Source organism: Leishmania infantum, chromosome 33, assembly GCF_000002875.2.
Source record: "Leishmania infantum JPCM5 genome chromosome 33".
NCBI lineage: Eukaryota > Euglenozoa > Kinetoplastea > Trypanosomatida > Trypanosomatidae > Leishmania > Leishmania infantum.
The window spans coordinates 1,366,528-1,384,657 of record NC_009417.2 but is presented as its reverse complement, the minus strand read 5'-3'; the positions used below and the strand labels follow the sequence as shown (position 1 = coordinate 1,384,657).

At 65.0% G+C, this 18,130-nt stretch overlaps 2 protein-coding genes and 1 pseudogene across 3 annotated transcripts; all 3 read right to left on the bottom strand.

Moving 5' to 3' along the window:
- LINJ_33_3230 (conserved hypothetical protein) lies at positions 1–9,893 on the bottom strand (the record flags this gene model as incomplete). The annotated part of the gene is given in 2 exon segments (XM_001468331.2): positions 1–2,964; positions 2,967–9,893. Coding segments are annotated over 2 exon segments (9,891 nt in total).
- Positions 9,894–11,619: 1,726 nt separating this feature from the next.
- LINJ_33_3220 lies at positions 11,620–12,724 on the bottom strand (annotated as a pseudogene). Its single transcript is given in 2 exon segments — positions 11,620–12,264; positions 12,266–12,724. Coding segments are annotated over 2 exon segments (1,104 nt in total).
- A 2,764-nt stretch (positions 12,725–15,488) lies between these two features.
- On the bottom strand, positions 15,489–17,537 carry TDBP1 (tyrosyl-DNA phosphodiesterase 1; the record flags this gene model as incomplete). Its single annotated transcript, XM_001468329.1, has 1 exon — positions 15,489–17,537. The coding sequence occupies one exon, from the start codon at positions 17,535–17,537 to the stop codon at positions 15,489–15,491; it is 2,049 nt and encodes a 682-aa protein (XP_001468366.1).
- Between the last annotated feature and the right edge of the window lie 593 nt (positions 17,538–18,130).

Here is an 18,130-nt window from a genome sequence, read left to right as displayed (position 1 = left end):
CTACTCCAGCAGAGAGCCCATCCCTGTCTTCATGTGCTGCGGGCCTGTGCGGACCTTTGTGTAACACGGTGGAATGGGTGGCAGGAAGCTCCGTGAAACGTTGATAGTGGGGCCGGTGGACATCGACAATTTACTGCAGTTCAGAGAGCGGCGCATCTCGCGATCGAGCTGCTGCTGTCGTTCCTGGTGCTTGTGCTGACGTTGTTTACGCGACAGCTCGCTCTCCAGTTCGCGTAGATTGACGCGACGTTGACGATACCGTGTAGTGTTGCTGAGGGAGCGCTGTCGCGGGGGGTGCGGAATGAGGCTGTTGTTGACACTAGTGTGCCACGGCACACGCGGGGTCATCTGTGCGCCGCGTATGAATGATATACCACGCGTTTGATGCGCGCTCGGCTGCTGCGATGTTTGCCCTTCTGACCTTTGGTGTGGAGCGTACCGGTGCGCCAGGTGTGGAAGAGGCGGTGTTGGCGATGGCTTGCGAATCGCTGAGTAGCTGTCCTCCATCAGCGCGGTGCGAACTGCATCGCTGATGGAGCTAGTGTGACTGTGCATAGGCTGTGGGTTCCAGCCACTACTTTCGTCGGGTTGAAGAAACTCCTGTTTCGAGGAGAACTGCCGTTGACACCTCGGGCAGACGCTGTCGGCTTGGGAAACAGAGTTCGTGCCGGGCATTCGCAGTCGGCAGGTCGAGGAAGGAGATGTTCCGCGGGACGCGTTGCTGCATTTCATAACGCACGGAACGACGCGCTGCTGCTCGTCCGCCTCGCTCGGGATTCCGTAGAGGTCCCAAACGCGCTGGTAGTCGAACTGCTCGAGCTTAGCATCGATTACTTCCTCTGTGTCTGTCCCCGGGTGGGTAACATAGAAATCCACCACGATGTCATCGGCTACCGCGTAGTCGGCGATGCGCACCGCTTGCGGAGTTACATTCAGGGCAGTTGCCGTGTCAGCTGCGAACGCCTCGATAAAGCGAGCCATGCCACGGTTCCTTACTTCCTTCCACTTGCTCCCAACAAAGCCGACGCGATGAAATGTTGTAACGTCATTGTGAATCGTCTCCTGTTCTTCCGGCGGGGTGTTCTTGTAGTACAGCTTCCACACATCGGCGTAGGGAGCACTACGGAGTACCAAGTCGATCTGCTTTCTCGGCAGTACGCTTGGGTGGGTGACACGAAAGCTGACGATGGTGTCGCCTGTGCTCTCGTCGCACTGCACCTTGGTCACCGAGTCCGGTTCATAACCGAGCTTCTCGCCAGTGCCCTTCACGAACGCGGCCACGAAGTCATCCCTCTGCGTCTTCAGGATTGTGGACCACTGGTTCCCCACAAAGCCGACGCGGTGCTTCGTGCTCACCGTCTCAGGAACCGCCGGCGCTCTCACGGCCTTTGCTACTGGCGCCAGCGCCGTTTCCTGCAAGAACTTCATCGATGACTCACTCCCATCGTCGCCCGCGTAATGGCGTTCCTTCGAAGAAGGAAGGTTGCTCGCCCACGTCCGTTTCTCAATGAGAGGAGGAGCTCCGTGCACTGCAGGCCCCACAGGAAGGCTCTCTCGCACCGCAGGTGTTCTAATCGTCGCAGAGCAAGTACGACCACCCGACGATAACGTGCTCTGCGACACCTCTTGAGCAGCCCACAGTGGAGGGTGCGGCTTCAGAGCAGCCGGGGTGGGCCGGGACAACTCCATATCAGCGGGTGGTAATCGGGACTTTGATGCTGAGTTGATGCAGCGTGATGTGCGCCGGATTGTAGACAGAGCCTCGGCCTCAAAGAAGTGGCCCGTCGTCGTGTCGGGCGTCTTCGGGTAGTGCTCCCAAGTAAGCGGAAAGTGGTACGCGCGCAACTTGTCGTCCGCCTCGGTAGCCGTAAGTAGATCAAATGCGTGCACCACAACAAATGTGCCCAACAAGCTCCCAGCTACCAGCTCCACGTGCTGAATATCCGCCACACGTACATCAAGCGCGTGCGCGACATCCTGGCGAAATGCTTCCACGACACACGGCAACGAAATCACTTTGGCCCAGTACCTTCCCTGAAGCTTCACCTTATGTTGAGTCACTCGCGGCTTTAACGGCTTTCCATCCACCACCTGCATCCCCACGACGCTTCGTGACGGAGACTCCAACAAACCAGAGGAGCCCGGGCAAGAACACCCAGGAGAAAAAGACGTCCGCAAACAGGTGAACTCAGCATCTTCTTCACGGCACGCCACCTCCCTTACCTCATTCATGCGGATAATTCTTGACTCCTGCGGCTCCACGGCGCGCTCGGCCACCGGCGCCTCGTCCTCCGCCAGCGCATGCAGCGCAGCGGGCTCCGCACACCCAAGGTCGCCCCGCGAGTAGCCCTCCGGCTCCGCGGCGCGCTCGGCCACCGGCGCCTCGTCCTCCGCCAGCGCATGCAGCGCAGCCGGCTCCGCACACCCGAGGTCGTCGCGCGAGTAGCCCTCCGGCTCCGCGACGGACTGCCAGAGCTCGCGTGCCGGCGGCACCTCCGTGGATGCAGCCATGGGTGCCTCCTGCGGCTCCGCGGCGCGCTCGGCCACCGGCGCCTCGTCCTCCGCCAGCGCATGCAGCGCAGCGGGCTCCGCACACCCGAGGTCGTCGCGCGAGTAGCCCTCCGGCTCCGCGACGGACTGCCAGAGCTCGCGTGCCGGCGGCACCTCCGTGGATGCAGCCATGGGTGCCTCCTGCGGCTCCGCGGCGCGCTCGGCCGCCGGCGCCTTGTCCTCCGCCAGCGCATGCAGCGCAGCCGGCTCCGCACACCCGAGGTCGTCGCGCGAGTAGCCCTCCGGCTCCGCGACGGACTGCCAGAGCTCGCGTGCCGGCGGCACCTCCGTGGATGCAGCCATGGGTGCCTCCTGCGGCTCCGCGGCGCGCTCGGCCGCCGGCGCCTCGTCCTCCGCCAGCGCATGCAGCGCAGCGGGCTCCGCACACCCAAGGTCGCCCCGCGAGTAGCCCTCTCGCGCAGGTGCGGCTCCGCGGCGCGCTCGGCCACCGGCGCCTCGTCCTCCGCCAGCGCATGCAGCGCAGCCGGCTCCGCACACCCGAGGTCGTCGCGCGAGTAGCCCTCCGGCTCCGCGACGGACTGCCAGAGCTCGCGTGCCGGCGGCACCTCCGTGGATGCAGCCATGGGTGCCTCCTGCGGCTCCGCGGCGCGCTCGGCCACCGGCGCCTCGTCCTCCGCCAGCGCATGCAGCGCAGCCGGCTCCGCACACCCGAGGTCGTCGCGCGAGTAGCCCTCCGGCTCCGCGACGGACTGCCAGAGCTCGCGTGCCGGCGGCACCTCCGTGGATGCAGCCATGGGTGCCTCCTGCGGCTCCGCGGCGCGCTCGGCCACCGGCGCCTCGTCCTCCGCCAGCGCATGCAGCGCAGCCGGCTCCGCACACCCGAGGTCGTCGCGCGAGTAGCCCTCCGGCTCCGCGACGGACTGCCAGAGCTCGCGTGCCGGCGGCACCTCCGTGGATGCAGCCATGGGTGCCTCCTGCGGCTCCGCGGCGCGCTCGGCCGCCGGCGCCTTGTCCTCCGCCAGCGCATGCAGCGCAGCCGGCTCCGCACACCCGAGGTCGTCGCGCGAGTAGCCCTCCGGCTCCGCGACGGACTGCCAGAGCTCGCGTGCCGGCGGCACCTCCGTGGATGCAGCCATGGGTGCCTCCTGCGGCTCCGCGGCGCGCTCGGCCGCCGGCGCCTCGTCCTCCGCCAGCGCATGCAGCGCAGCGGGCTCCGCACACCCAAGGTCGCCCCGCGAGTAGCCCTCCGGCTCCGCGGCGCGCTCGGCCACCGGCGCCTCGTCCTCCGCCAGCGCATGCAGCGCAGCCGGCTCCGCACACCCGAGGTCGTCGCGCGAGTAGCCCTCCGGCTCCGCGACGGACTGCCAGAGCTCGCGTGCCGGCGGCACCTCCGTGGATGCAGCCATGGGTGCCTCCTGCGGCTCCGCGGCGCGCTCGGCCGCCGGCGCCTCGTCCTCCGCCAGCGCATGCAGCGCAGCCGGCTCCGCACACCCGAGGTCGTCGCGCGAGTAGCCCTCCGGCTCCGCGACGGACTGCCAGAGCTCGCGTGCCGGCGGCACCTCCGTGGATGCAGCCATGGGTGCCTCCTGCGGCTCCGCGGCGCGCTCGGCCACCGGCGCCTCGTCCTCCGCCAGCGCATGCAGCGCAGCGGGCTCCGCACACCCAAGGTCGCCCCGCGAGTAGCCCTCCGGCTCCGCGGCGCGCTCGGCCACCGGCGCCTCGTCCTCCGCCAGCGCATGCAGCGCAGCCGGCTCCGCACACCCGAGGTCGTCGCGCGAGTAGCCCTCCGGCTCCGCGACGGACTGCCAGAGCTCGCGTGCCGGCGGCACCTCCGTGGATGCAGCCATGGGTGCCTCCTGCGGCTCCGCGGCGCGCTCGGCCACCGGCGCCTCGTCCTCCGCCAGCGCATGCAGCGCAGCGGGCTCCGCACACCCGAGGTCGTCGCGCGAGTAGCCCTCCGGCTCCGCGACGGACTGCCAGAGCTCGCGTGCCGGCGGCACCTCCGTGGATGCAGCCATGGGTGCCTCCTGCGGCTCCGCGGCGCGCTCGGCCGCCGGCGCCTTGTCCTCCGCCAGCGCATGCAGCGCAGCCGGCTCCGCACACCCGAGGTCGTCGCGCGAGTAGCCCTCCGGCTCCGCGACGGACTGCCAGAGCTCGCGTGCCGGCGGCACCTCCGTGGATGCAGCCATGGGTGCCTCCTGCGGCTCCGCGGCGCGCTCGGCCGCCGGCGCCTCGTCCTCCGCCAGCGCATGCAGCGCAGCGGGCTCCGCACACCCGAGGTCGTCGCGCGAGTAGCCCTCCGGCTCCGCGACGGACTGCCAGAGCTCGCGTGCCGGCGGCACCTCCGTGGATGCAGCCATGGGTGCCTCCTGCGGCTCCGCGGCGCGCTCGGCCGCCGGCGCCTTGTCCTCCGCCAGCGCATGCAGCGCAGCCGGCTCCGCACACCCGAGGTCGTCGCGCGAGTAGCCCTCCGGCTCCGCGACGGACTGCCAGAGCTCGCGTGCCGGCGGCACCTCCGTGGATGCAGCCATGGGTGCCTCCTGCGGCTCCGCGGCGCGCTCGGCCGCCGGCGCCTTGTCCTCCGCCAGCGCATGCAGCGCAGCCGGCTCCGCACACCCGAGGTCGTCGCGCGAGTAGCCCTCCGGCTCCGCGACGGACTGCCAGAGCTCGCGTGCCGGCGGCACCTCCGTGGATGCAGCCATGGGTGCCTCCTGCGGCTCCGCGGCGCGCTCGGCCGCCGGCGCCTCGTCCTCCGCCAGCGCATGCAGCGCAGCGGGCTCCGCACACCCGAGGTCGTCGCGCGAGTAGCCCTCCGGCTCCGCGACGGACTGCCAGAGCTCGCGTGCCGGCGTCACCTCCGTGGATGCAGCCATGGGTGCCTCCTGCGGCTCCGCGGCGCGCTCGGCCGCCGGCGCCTCGTCCTTCTGCTGCGCACGCAGCACTGCGGCCTCCTCCACCGGGTCCAGCGACGCGAAGCTCTCCGAGGCGCGAAGGGCAGCCGGCGGCGTGGCCGTACGGGCGTCTACCGGGGAAGCCCCCTCGAGAGCACCACGATGCGGCTCCACCGGCGTGCCGACGCGCTGCAGCGCTGGCGCATGCTCCTCGAACGCCGTCATCGCCTCCACCGGTGGCTCCTCCTCCTGCTGCGCACGCAGCACTGTGGCCTCCTCCACCGGGTCCAGCGACGCGAAGCTCTCCGAGGCGCGAAGGGCAGCCGGCGGCGTGGCGGTACGGGCGTCTACCGGGGAAGCCCCCTCGAGAGCACCACGATGCGGCTCCACCGGCGTGCCGACGCGCTGCAGCGCTGGCGCATGCTCCTCGAACGCCGTCATCGCCTCCACCGGTGGCTCCTCCTCCTGCTGCGCACGCAGCACTGAGGCCTCCTCCACCGGGTCCAGCGACGCGAAGCTCTCCGAGGCGCGAAGGGCAGCCGGCGGCGTGGCGGTACGGGCGTCTACCGGGGAAGCCCCCTCGAGAGCACCACGATGCGGCTCCACCGGCGTGCCGACGCGCTGCAGCGCTGGCGCATGCTCCTCGAACGCCGTCATCGCCTCCACCGGTGGCTCCTCCTCCTGCTGCGCACGCAGCACTGCGGCCTCCTCCACCGGGTCCAGCGACGCGAAGCTCTCCGAGGCGCGAAGGGCAGCCGGCGGCGTGGCGGTACGGGCGTCTACCGGGGAAGCCCCCTCGAGAGCACCACGATGCGGCTCCACCGGCGTGCCGACGCGCTGCAGCGCTGGCGCATGCTCCTCGAACGCCGTCATCGCCTCCACCGGTGGCTCCTCCTCCTGCTGCGCACGCAGCACTGCGGCCTCCTCCGCCGCCTCCAGCGACGCGAAGCTCTCCGAGGCGCGAAGGGCAGCCGGCGGCGTGGCGGTACGGGCGTCTACCGGGGAAGCCCCCTCGAGAGCACCACGATGCGGCTCCACCGGCGTGCCGACGCGCTGCAGCGCTGGCGCATGCTCCTCGAACGCCGTCATCGCCTCCACCGGTGGCTCCTCCTGCTGCTGCGCACGCAGCACTGCGGCCTCCTCCACCGGGTCCAGCGACGCGAAGCTCTCCGAGGCGCGAAGGGCAGCCGGCGGCGTGGCGCGGGTGGGCGGCGTCTCTTTCGTCTCGGCGACGCGCTCGTACAGTGCCCAGGTGCGGGTGAAGGGCGAGCTGGCAAGCTGCTTGTTCAGCTCCCTCTTCGCGAGGCCTCCGTGCGAGAGCTGGAAGTCGGCGACGAGGCTGCCGGCTGTGAGCACCAGCCGCTGCATCGACGTCCGCGGCAGCGCCGTGGCATCGCACACGTCGCTTGTGAACTCCTGCTTGAGCAGGTCCGGCCACTCGTCGACGACACGCGCCCACAAATCGCCGTCCAGGCGAACCCGGTGTGTCGTGACCGCGAGGCGCGGCTGCGGCTCCACCGGCGTGCCGACGCGCTGCAGCGCTGGCGCATGCTCCTCCTGCTGCGCACGCAGCACTGCGGCCTCCTCCACCGGGTCCAGCGACGCGAAGCTCTCCGAGGCGCGAAGGGCAGCCGGCGGCGTGGCGCGGGTGGGCGGCGTCTCTTTCGTCTCGGCGACGCGCTCGTACAGTGCCCAGGTGCGGGTGAAGGGCGAGCTGGCAAGCTGCTTGTTCAGCTCCCTCTTCGCGAGGCCTCCGTGCGAGAGCTGGAAGTCGGCGACGAGGCTGCCGGCTGTGAGCACCAGCCGCTGCATCGACGTCCGCGGCAGCGCCGTGGCATCGCACACGTCGCTTGTGAACTCCTGCTTGAGCAGGTCCGGCCACTCGTCGACGACACGCGCCCACAAATCGCCGTCCAGGCGAACCCGGTGTGTCGTGACCGCGAGGCGCGGCTGCGGCTCCACCGGCGTGCCGACGCGCTGCAGCGCTGGCGCCTGCTCCTCACGCTGCGCCGCGCCAGCCTCCTCCGCCGCCTCCAGCGGCGCTAAGCTCTCCGAGGCGCGAAGGGCAGCCGGCGGCGTGGCGCGGGTGGGCGGCGTCTCTTTCGTCTCGGCGACGCGCTCGTACAGTGCCCAGGTGCGGGTGAAGGGCGAGCTGGCAAGCTGCTTGTTCAGCTCCCTCTTCGCGAGGCCTCCGTGCGAGAGCTGGAAGTCGGCGACGAGGCTGCCGGCTGTGAGCACCAGCCGCTGCATCGACGTCCGCGGCAGCGCCGTGGCATCGCACACGTCGCTTGTGAACTCCTGCTTGAGCAGGTCCGGCCACTCGTCGACGACACGCGCCCACAAATCGCCGTCCAGGCGAACCCGGTGTGTCGTGACCGCGAGGCGCGGCTGCGGCTCCACCGGCGTGCCGACGCGCTGCAGCGCTGGCGCATGCTCCTCCTGCTGCGCACGCAGCACTGCGGCCTCCTCCACCGGGTCCAGCGACGCGAAGCTCTCCGAGGCGCGAAGGGCAGCCGGCGGCGTGGCGCGGGTGGGCGGCGTCTCTTTCGTCTCGGCGACGCGCTCGTACAGTGCCCAGGTGCGGGTGAAGGGCGAGCTGGCAAGCTGCTTGTTCAGCTCCCTCTTCGCGAGGCCTCCGTGCGAGAGCTGGAAGTCGGCGACGAGGCTGCCGGCTGTGAGCACCAGCCGCTGCATCGACGTCCGCGGCAGCGCCGTGGCATCGCACACGTCGCTTGTGAACTCCTGCTTGAGCAGGTCCGGCCACTCGTCGACGACACGCGCCCACAAATCGCCGTCCAGGCGAACCCGGTGTGTCGTGACCGCGAGGCGCGGCTGCGGCTCCACCGGCGTGCCGACGCGCTGCAGCGCTGGCGCATGCTCCTCCTGCTGCGCACGCAGCACTGCGGCCTCCTCCACCGCCTCCAGCGGCGCGAAGCTCTCCGAGGCGCGAAGGGCAGCCGGCGGCGTGGCGCGGGTGGGCGGCGTCTCTTTCGTCTCGGCGACGCGCTCGTACAGTGCCCAGGTGCGGGTGAAGGGCGAGCTGGCAAGCTGCTTGTTCAGCTCCCTCTTCGCGAGGCCTCCGTGCGAGAGCTGGAAGTCGGCGACGAGGCTGCCGGCTGTGAGCACCAGCCGCTGCATCGACGTCCGCGGCAGCGCCGTGGCATCGCACACGTCGCTTGTGAACTCCTGCTTGAGCAGGTCCGGCCACTCGTCGACGACACGCGCCCACAAATCGCCGTCCAGGCGAACCCGGTGTGTCGTGACCGCGAGGCGCGGCTGCGGCTCCACCGGCGTGCCGACGCGCTGCAGCGCTGGCGCATGCTCCTCCTGCTGCGCACGCAGCACTGCGGCCTCCTCCACCGGGTCCAGCGACGCGAAGCTCTCCGAGGCGCGAAGGGCAGCCGGCGGCGTGGCGCGGGTGGGCGGCGTCTCTTTCGTCTCGGCGACGCGCTCGTACAGTGCCCAGGTGCGGGTGAAGGGCGAGCTGGCAAGCTGCTTGTTCAGCTCCCTCTTCGCGAGGCCTCCGTGCGAGAGCTGGAAGTCGGCGACGAGGCTGCCGGCTGTGAGCACCAGCCGCTGCATCGACGTCCGCGGCAGCGCCGTGGCATCGCACACGTCGCTTGTGAACTCCTGCTTGAGCAGGTCCGGCCACTCGTCGACGACACGCGCCCACAAATCGCCGTCCAGGCGAACCCGGTGTGTCGTGACCGCGAGGCGCGGCTGCGGCTCCACCGGCGTGCCGACGCGCTGCAGCGCTGGCGCATGCTCCTCCTGCTGCGCACGCAGCACTGCGGCCTCCTCCACCGGGTCCAGCGACGCGAAGCTCTCCGAGGCGCGAAGGGCAGCCGGCGGCGTGGCGCGGGTGGGCGGCGTCTCTTTCGTCTCGGCGACGCGCTCGTACAGTGCCCAGGTGCGGGTGAAGGGCGAGCTGGCAAGCTGCTTGTTCAGCTCCCTCTTCGCGAGGCCTCCGTGCGAGAGCTGGAAGTCGGCGACGAGGCTGCCGGCTGTGAGCACCAGCCGCTGCATCGACGTCCGCGGCAGCGCCGTGGCATCGCACACGTCGCTTGTGAACTCCTGCTTGAGCAGGTCCGGCCACTCGTCGACGACACGCGCCCACAAATCGCCGTCCAGGCGAACCCGGTGGGTCGTGACCGCGAGGCGCGGCTGCGGCTCCACCGGCGTGCCGACGCGCTGCAGCGCTGGCGCCTGCTCCTCACGCTGCACCGCGCCGGCCTCCTCCGCCGCCTCCAGCGGCGCGAAGCTCTTCGGGGAGTTCGAATGTGATAGGTACGATATAGGCGTGTTCCCCGGCGGCTCAAGTAACATGGAAGATTCTGCAGAGTTCCGCGCGGCTGCGGTACTGCTGAGATTGTCTTGCTTTGTGTGGTCACTGGCGTTTTCCGCTGTGTATGAAGCGTTGTTATCAGAGTCGAATTCGTCGAGTGACATGAAACTTTCCGTGTCGTGAAGGTTGACGCGCTTGCCTTTCATTGTCGAGCGTTTTACACGGCGAGGGTGTGCGTATGGCGTTTCTTGCTCGAAGCGCAGCTCTCTGCTGCCTGTAGACGAGGAAGTTGTGAACCGCGGAGGCTGATCCTCTCGAGGCTGTAGTTCGGTCAGATGTTGCCGTTCACCGATCGCGATTTGGGCAAACGCATGTGTTTTTTTTTTTAAGTTGATTTTGCGTCAGGCTTGCACTGGTGATTTCGTGCGTCGAATCGACGTCGGCGGCTGTATGGTTGTTTTCTCTGAGCACACGTGGGTAGTAACTCCACGTGTTTGTGAAAGGCGCCGTTGTGAGGGCGTTGTTGATTTGACGAGACTTAGCAGTGACGGGGTGCTCGAGCTTGAAACAAGCGCGGAACTGAGATTTGTCGAAGATGAGGTGGCTGATGCTGTAAAGGGTAAACGACAAGCTGTACTCGCATATTTCTCGAACGATACCGTCAGGGCAGGCTGCTGAGAATGGAGGGCGATTGCCCAGCCGTTTCTCTGAAGTCGCACGTAGTGAGCTGTCGTGACTCTACCTGACGGTGAAGCGTCGCAACGATCGGGTAGAGACTGGCAGATGGCACATGCGCGACTGAACGGGAAGCGCGCGAGTCTCTCTTCGCACACGTGATTGTGTGTGTGTGTGTGTGTGTGTGTGTGTGTTTGTTTGTTTGAACGCAGCGACGAGACTGCCGAGGCCGAAGTGGAGTTCCTTCACAGCCGACGCAGACAGCAGTGTGGCCTCACAAACGCCCAAGATGAATGCGCGCTCCAATACCGCCCGCTGATGGTCAAGAACAGTCGCCCAGTGGTCGCCGTCGATCTGGACGCAGTGCTCTGTTGCTTGTGCGGTGGGTAGCTTGAGCACCACTGACTGATACAGAGTCCACGTTTCAGTGTGCGTGCAAGACGCGAGTAATCGATCCTTCTCCTTTCTTGGCCACTCCGCCGGGTGAACAATCTCCATGTCTACCAGAAGATTCCCCATGCGAAAGATTAGGCTCGTGATAACCTCCTTTGGCAGTTTCAGCGACGCCCCCACATCGTTCACGAAGGTTGCCTCTAATTCACTGAACTGCACTGCCAAAAGCGCACCCCAGTCGCCGCTTTCCGGCTTCATGCGGTGATGCGTGGCGATGCGCTTGACTGGCCCCTCCCCCTTGTTCGCGGTGGAGTCAAGGTGCACGCCCCAGGTGCGAGGGAGCTCGAAGACGCTGAGGCGAGCGTCGATCTCTTTACGGTCAAGACTCGGCGCATGGACCAGCTCGACGTCAACGACCAGACTGCCGAGCAGGAATTCCATGGACTGCACAGCATTCGCCTACACGCCCACTGAAGCCTCAACGTCGCCCAAGAAAGCCTTTCGCAGCTGCTCTTCGCTCTCGCTCATGACCGCCCCTACTCAGCTCCGCCAAAGCGCGGGCGATGGTGACTTATGACAGCGTCGGCGGCGCACGAGTGCAGAAGGGAGGCGGTGATGCCGGAAGTCGACATGGGGTCTGTCGTCTCGGCAGCGGCGGCAGGCGGCACCTCGCGCTTTTGCGCTGACGCCGGTGCCTCCGTCCCCATGCACAGATGCCGCATGCTAGGGAAAGACCCTTCGCCGAGCAGCCTATCTATGGCCTGCCGCGTGAGTGCCGGGTGGTGGTTGGGGTGGGGGGGGGAGGGGGAGAAACGGCAAACGTCGCCTTCAGGGATGCCGTAAAGGTGACGCCCTTCACGTGCGATTCCTGGACTGACAGCTGCTCTGCCACATCTGTAACGAGGGCGCCAAGCAGGGCGGCCAGTCGCTCTTCCATCGCGCGCGGCCAGGCGACGCCGGGAAAGCTGAGATGGTGATGAGCGACACGGCACCGTGGGTGCAGCCGCACTTCTTGTACAGCCGCCACGTGGTTGTGCAAGGGGACTTGGCCAGTTCCTTCCGCAGTGTCTTCACGTCTGATGCGAGGCTGTGTTGCAGCGCAAAGTTCCCTAGCAGACTGCGCGCGTTGAACTCGATTTGCTGCACCGCGTCGGGCTGCACCTTGAACCATTCGACGACGTCTTCCTGGAAGCAGCTGCGCAGTTGCTCCTCCTCCCCCTCCTCTTAAGAGCCACTCCGTCGTCGCCGCGAAAGAGCATTCTCGGAAGGGTGCTCCTGCGGGAGGGTGAGAGGCGTCCTGTCTTGCATGGAGAGCAGCTCCCATGTCTCGGAGAACACGAATGACGCCAATATGTCGTCGACCGCCTTTCGCGAGAGCGAGGCTAGGTGCGTGACGAGCAGCTCTGTCACGAGGCTGCCCTTCTCCAAGTGCAACAGACGGCTATCGCCATCCTTAACGCCGACGGCGGCGCACACATCATGCACGACCGCACTGGTCAGGGCCGCCTCACCGTGAGCCTCCATCACGCTTGTCCAGGCGGACACCACCGAAGCGCAGGCGATGTCGAGTCGTCACTGCGCACTTGGCATCGTCGCTGTTGTGACTTTGTGCGGCATTCTCCATCAAAAGCACCTCGGTGAGACAGCTCTGCGAATGCGAGGTCGTTCTGGGGGACCAGACCCCGGTGACTATCTCATGCATGAGCCAGTTGCGCTGGTTTTCGCCATGCTCCAGCTCCCCATCGATGATAGCCGCAGATATGCTTGCTGCGTGCTTGACAATGAACTCCAGCTCAAGGGCGCCGGTGCACGAGGGCGGATTCACGGCATCTATGGAGAGGTGCAGCAGCGCAGCCACATCCTCGTGAAATGCCTCGCCGACCTTCTCTTGGGCAGCCTCCAACACGTGATCACACTCATCGCCGTCAAGGACGACGCGGTGGCGCGTCTCGGCGAAGATGAGTTCCATCTTGAGCTCCGTGCACTTTGACCACACATGTGGATATGCGTACCGGTCGAGCAACGGCTTCTGCTGCTGACGCTGGTCATCTGAGTAGGTGTGCGGAATACTATACTTGAGCGTTGCCCCACCTTTCACATACTCCAGCGTCACGTCAAGCACGCCGCAGACGCTGACAGCGACCGCTTCTCCTTCATCAAAGCCGCCGTCTTTGAGGCGTTAGTGATGTCTCACTGACCGACTTGCGTGAGCTCAAGCATGTGCACCTCTAGCATTGGTACCCAGTTGTCGCCGTGGAAGTTGATCAAGAACGGGGTGTTTGGTGTAGCTGCGGTGACTAAGTCTCTGCTGTCCATGTCGTCGCTCGCAAGGACCGATGATCCTGTGGCACCAACACTAGCCTAGAAAGCTTCGGTCCTCCCCTGCCTTTCCCCCCTGTAAGCAAAGTAAACTTTCCATACTCGTCGATAAGCGCTGGTGATGCGAATGCGACCGACATCCGACTCGGAGAGTATTTTGGCGTGGCGCACGGAGCAGGACACGCTGCAGGAGTTCTCGAAAAGATGTCGAGGACGTCGTCGCAGGAGATGCCGAGTGCCTCGGCGGCGTCTTTCTGGAAAGCCTCTGCGATAGCTTCCTTCTGCAGCAGCACCGTATCAGGCCACTTGCCCCTTTAAAGCTGATCTTCTGCCGTGTAACCACAGACTCAGATGACTTTGGCACGAGCATCTTACGGCACGCGTACAAAGGCACACAAGAAAGTTGAGGAATCTGCGGGGCGTGGGGAGGGGATGGATGATGATCAGAAAAAAAAATGGTAAAAGGAAGCGGCAGCGACGAGAAGGTGTCGTCAGTGGATCGCTTCGTACATAATTTTGCGCAGGCGATGGCTCACCTTTGATGAGAAAGAGGTCCCAACAAAAAAAAAACGCGTCCGTCAGTTTAATCGCACATGCAACAAAAGAAAGGGAGGATGGACGTGCGAAACGAGAGAAGCTGGTAGGGAGGACACCATCACATACCGGCAAACGACGTCGCACTCGCAGAGTGGCCGTGACAGCGATGCGATAGCGCCGAGCGATGCGCACTTCAGGAAAAAAACGGCATTTCCTTTCCTCTTTGCAGCGTGTGTCCATTCTCTGCCATACACTGTGGCGTCCACTGCACTCTATCCTCCTCCCCCGGCTTGCCCCACAGGCCGCACCAGCGTGGTGAAAAGCATGCCGTTGACACACGCGTTAGGGCAATATCAGATCGGTGAGCTGAGCAGAGCCTCTGCCTCGAACTCTATCTACCCATGCCTGCTTTGCAGATCGCCTCGCAGCCGCTCCAGCCATGCTGGGTTGCCACGTGGTGCGTCTCCCTCGTGGTGGCGCTCAGGCCCCCCAGCCACCAGCCGGGCCGTGTGAGACACGGTCGAGTGACACTAACACTCTGCGTAATCGCATGGATGGCACAAGCGTGTTCACTGTCGCGAGGTCGCTCCGATGCCACGCCATCCAGAACCCGAGCGCCGACATCAGTAGCGATACATCGCTCTGACCTCCCCCCTACGTGGTAGGTGATTGGCCGCGTCACCGCCAGAAGTGGCAAGGCATTGACAGGGATAGGAGGGCTGCTCGGCTTCCGCCCACCGTGCTGTGTGGCGGCCCCCTTGAGATACCGCGCGCTGAGGTGTACCTCGTCATGAGGGATCCACGAGAGAAAGAGAAAAACGCGTGCATGCGACCACAAAGGAGTGTTGTGCATACGTTTTCTACGTTTCGTTTTAGCGTTATTTCGGTGGTGTACGCCTCTTGTGAATGTCTCAGCTGCCGATGATAACACAGACACAGACAGACAAACGGAGGAGAGCGGCAAACATCTATATCTAGAGAGAGTTTGAGTACACGCAGGCACATACACACTGAGACCCGCACGCCTCGCAGCTCACCAGCTCCGTGTGGCGCTGCGGAAGAAGCAAGGGATAAGGAAAGGAAGGGGGGTATGGGGAGCACAAATCAGAAGTTTTTCAAGAATACCAGAGCATCACCTGCAACTGAGTTTGTGGAGATGATGTCAAAAGCGATACGAGGCGGGTGACGGATGGTGGCGCTGATGGTGGCCGTGGTCACCTCAGCGTGTGAGCGTTATGATGACTGTGATTGTGCCTCTTTCGTCGCGGGGAAGGGAGGCATCGCTCGCGTGCAAGACGGCCGCAGAACACTGGGAGGCAGAGATAGAAAGCACAGGTAAAGAGGGAGGTGTTAGGGGGGTTCCCTTTGAATTATGGGGAGGGGTAAGCTGGCGGGGAGTGGGGGAGGGAGACGGAGGGAAAAAAGGGCCGCGGTGACGTGTAGGTGGGATGAGGGAGAGCGAGTGTGGCGAAAACGAACATAAGGGGAGCGTAGCGGACGCCACCGCAGGCACCGCGGCGTGTGTGGGAAGGGGTGTGGGGCTGCGGAGACGGAGCAGGTTGCGAACGTAAACAAATCGTTACGCTGGGGAGCAGATGGCGTAAAGTTCGCTTGTCGCGGACTCCTTACTCCACCATTCCGCCTTGCGGCGTGAGCATCTCTGACTTTCTGTCTTACTTTTTGCTAGTCATCTGTGGCTGTGTGACTGACATGTCCCGTGGTGGCGCGCTGGCGATCTCTGTCCGAGGGCGGATTCAGAGAAATGATGTGGAGGGGGACAGCTTTTCTTGTTCGTCCTGGTAGTCGCTCGACGGCGCTGTAGCGAGCAACGGGCCTCGAACATAAACACGAACGCGCGTGCCTGTCTCCCTCGCGCTCTACGCCTCACGCATGCGCTTACGGGGGGCCCCGATGCTGCACAGCGGTGCGGTGTCCATGGCGCGCGTACGAGGCTGCCACTTTGATAAATTTGGAGAAACGATGCTCTCGAACGCCTCCTCGACCTCGAGGCCGTAGGCGTCCTTACCCCGATGTGGCATGTCTAGCACCCACGGCACATCACTACAGTCCAGCGCCGCTTCTTCGACGGCCTGCTCACCCTCGTCAGGTGCGTGCCTGTGCGCTCGCAGAGCGGCAGTGCTTGCGTACGGGGTCGGGCAAAGGAGGTTGTATGGTATGTACAGACACACATCCTGAGTGTCAACGCCGAGCGGCGTCTCGTACAGCATCGCACGAGAATTGCGTGCGTTCGGAAGCTCGATCCTCGACTCGGCCACCACGCTGAACCACGATGATGCTGACGGGTAAATAGCAGAATGGGAGTCGTAGAGAACGCCCAGCTCGTACGAGCGCACGAGCTGTTGCCGCGAACCGCGCTGGTTCACCTTCCTGCTTAGGCTACCCCACGCCGCCTGGGAGAGATTTGCACTCGTCAGAAGAAACCAACGGACGCAGGAACGGTCTGGTGCAACGGCCGCGTACGACTTAATATGGGGCAGCGCAAACTGTCGGTCGGCTGCGCAGCTGCCCGCCAGTGATGGCGTCGTCTCCTCGCCTCCATCGATGTCCACTCCATCTACATCCACAGCATCCTCACGGCTGGCGTGGGCCGCTGCGACTTTGGGTGGCCGTGGGAATGCACGCTTTGCCGTGTGACCCTCCTCGCTGCTGCCCCAGCGATGCAAGCGCGCGTTCACAAACTCATGGCAGCACTGCACACGCAGAGGGAGTGACATGCCGCCTCGCCAGCCCTCCCAGCTGTTCCGCACTTCTTCCTCGGTGGGGTATACCACCTGCACGTCACGCACGCCTCGCGGTGCGTCACCGGACTCAATCACTGCCGCCGACTCCCCGCACATGGCTGCTTGCAGCGAGTTCAGAAACGCTGGATTGAGCGAGCCCTGGGAGCTGTACTGCCAGCTCAGGTCGACGGACGCCGGCGACGTGGCCATCGTCAGTGCCGAGCGCCGTAGCACCTCCGCCAGTCGACAAAGCCCGACACGGTAGCCAGGACAGACCTCACCGTGCGCGTACGTTCCGGGGACGGAGCTGACGAGCCACACGGCTGCAGCCGAGAAATCGATGTGAGATAGGAAATCCGTTTCGAAGATCCCGAGGGGGCCAGCCGCGGATGCCGCATCTGTCGGTGAAGCACATGCAGCGGCAAGACTCACGCCGCATTGCATCAAGTAGTGGCGCAGATGCGCGACGAATTCAGCGCCCTTTGTGAAGGTGTTACTGCCATTGTTGCTGTTACTGGTGCTGCTCGTTGCTGTTTCCACCATAGTCGCATCCGCGGAGTCGTCGTTTGAGCGCACCGTCGCCGTCTTCCATGGGAAGTCCTGTACGTAGATGCCTTGCGACTTCCGGCACCAGTCCTGCTCGACAAGGTTAGCGGTGAAGATAGAAACACGCAGGCCTCTGCCGTTGACGCAGAGCGCCATTTTGGTGTGGTGCGTCCCAAAGGCCACGGGCAACGGCGGCTCGAGAACAGCAAGGCGTTCGCGCGAAAGGGTGGTGTGTAACGCAGACGTGGGCCTCGCTTGCTCGCGCAAGGCAGCCATGAACGGGTTCACGCGGTCCATCAGCGGCGACGCTGCTGTGTATGGACACGAAGAATCGCCGGTGGTGCGCCGCAGCGTCGCCGTCCCTTTTTCGCCGCTGAGCAGCACCAGTTTCCCTGTCACAGCGGACAGCTCCGGCACTGTCGCCAGCAGCCATGGAAGGTCAGTCACGTAGCTGGAGAGCAGGATGTGCTGCCAGCACTCGCCAGGATCGGCGACGTCGCAGCGGAACAAGTCGCGGAGGCGAAGCAGGGAGCACGAGAGTGGTGCATGACGCTGTGGCACGGATGCGAAGGAGTCTATGTCGTTGACCCAAAACGGAAAGCCAGCCTCCGCGTGCCGTGCAGCACCGCCGCCATTCATGAGTGCACGGCGAGGGATGTGGTGCGGTGGAAGGGAGGGGCCTGCAACACAGTTTGGATGGACACGTTGCAAGCGACGTCTTCTACACCGGTGAAAAAGGGAGGGGGGAACAAGAACGTGTCTGCAAACAGATCCACGCAGACACACGGTGGCGCGATTTTTGTGTCACCGCAAGCCGTGCGCAGACAGAGGGATAAAAGAGTGAGGGTGAGGCAGCATGGCATACAAAGGGGTAGCAGAGAGGGGCGGAGGAGCGGCGGCTGGGCACTCGCTGAAGCTGTTTGCACTGCCGCTGCAGCTACGAGGTAGAGGAAGGAGCGGTGGCGGCAATGGAGGGACACGGACTGCGTCTGCGAGTCCTCCCCTCCGCTGAGGGTCGCGTGAAAGAGCCATGCACGCGAAACTGCCGACGGGCACATCATCAGCTCTATCATGAAGGTCCTTTATACGTTTCTCTTTTTTTTTGCTGTCCTGCCTGTGCTACGTGGTGGACAAGTGCTTGAGAAGTGAAACGAAGCGCCGCCGCTGCATCCGTAAGGACCGGCCAACACACATCAAGCGGTTCCGACGAAAAGACTTCGCAGGGACGTCCG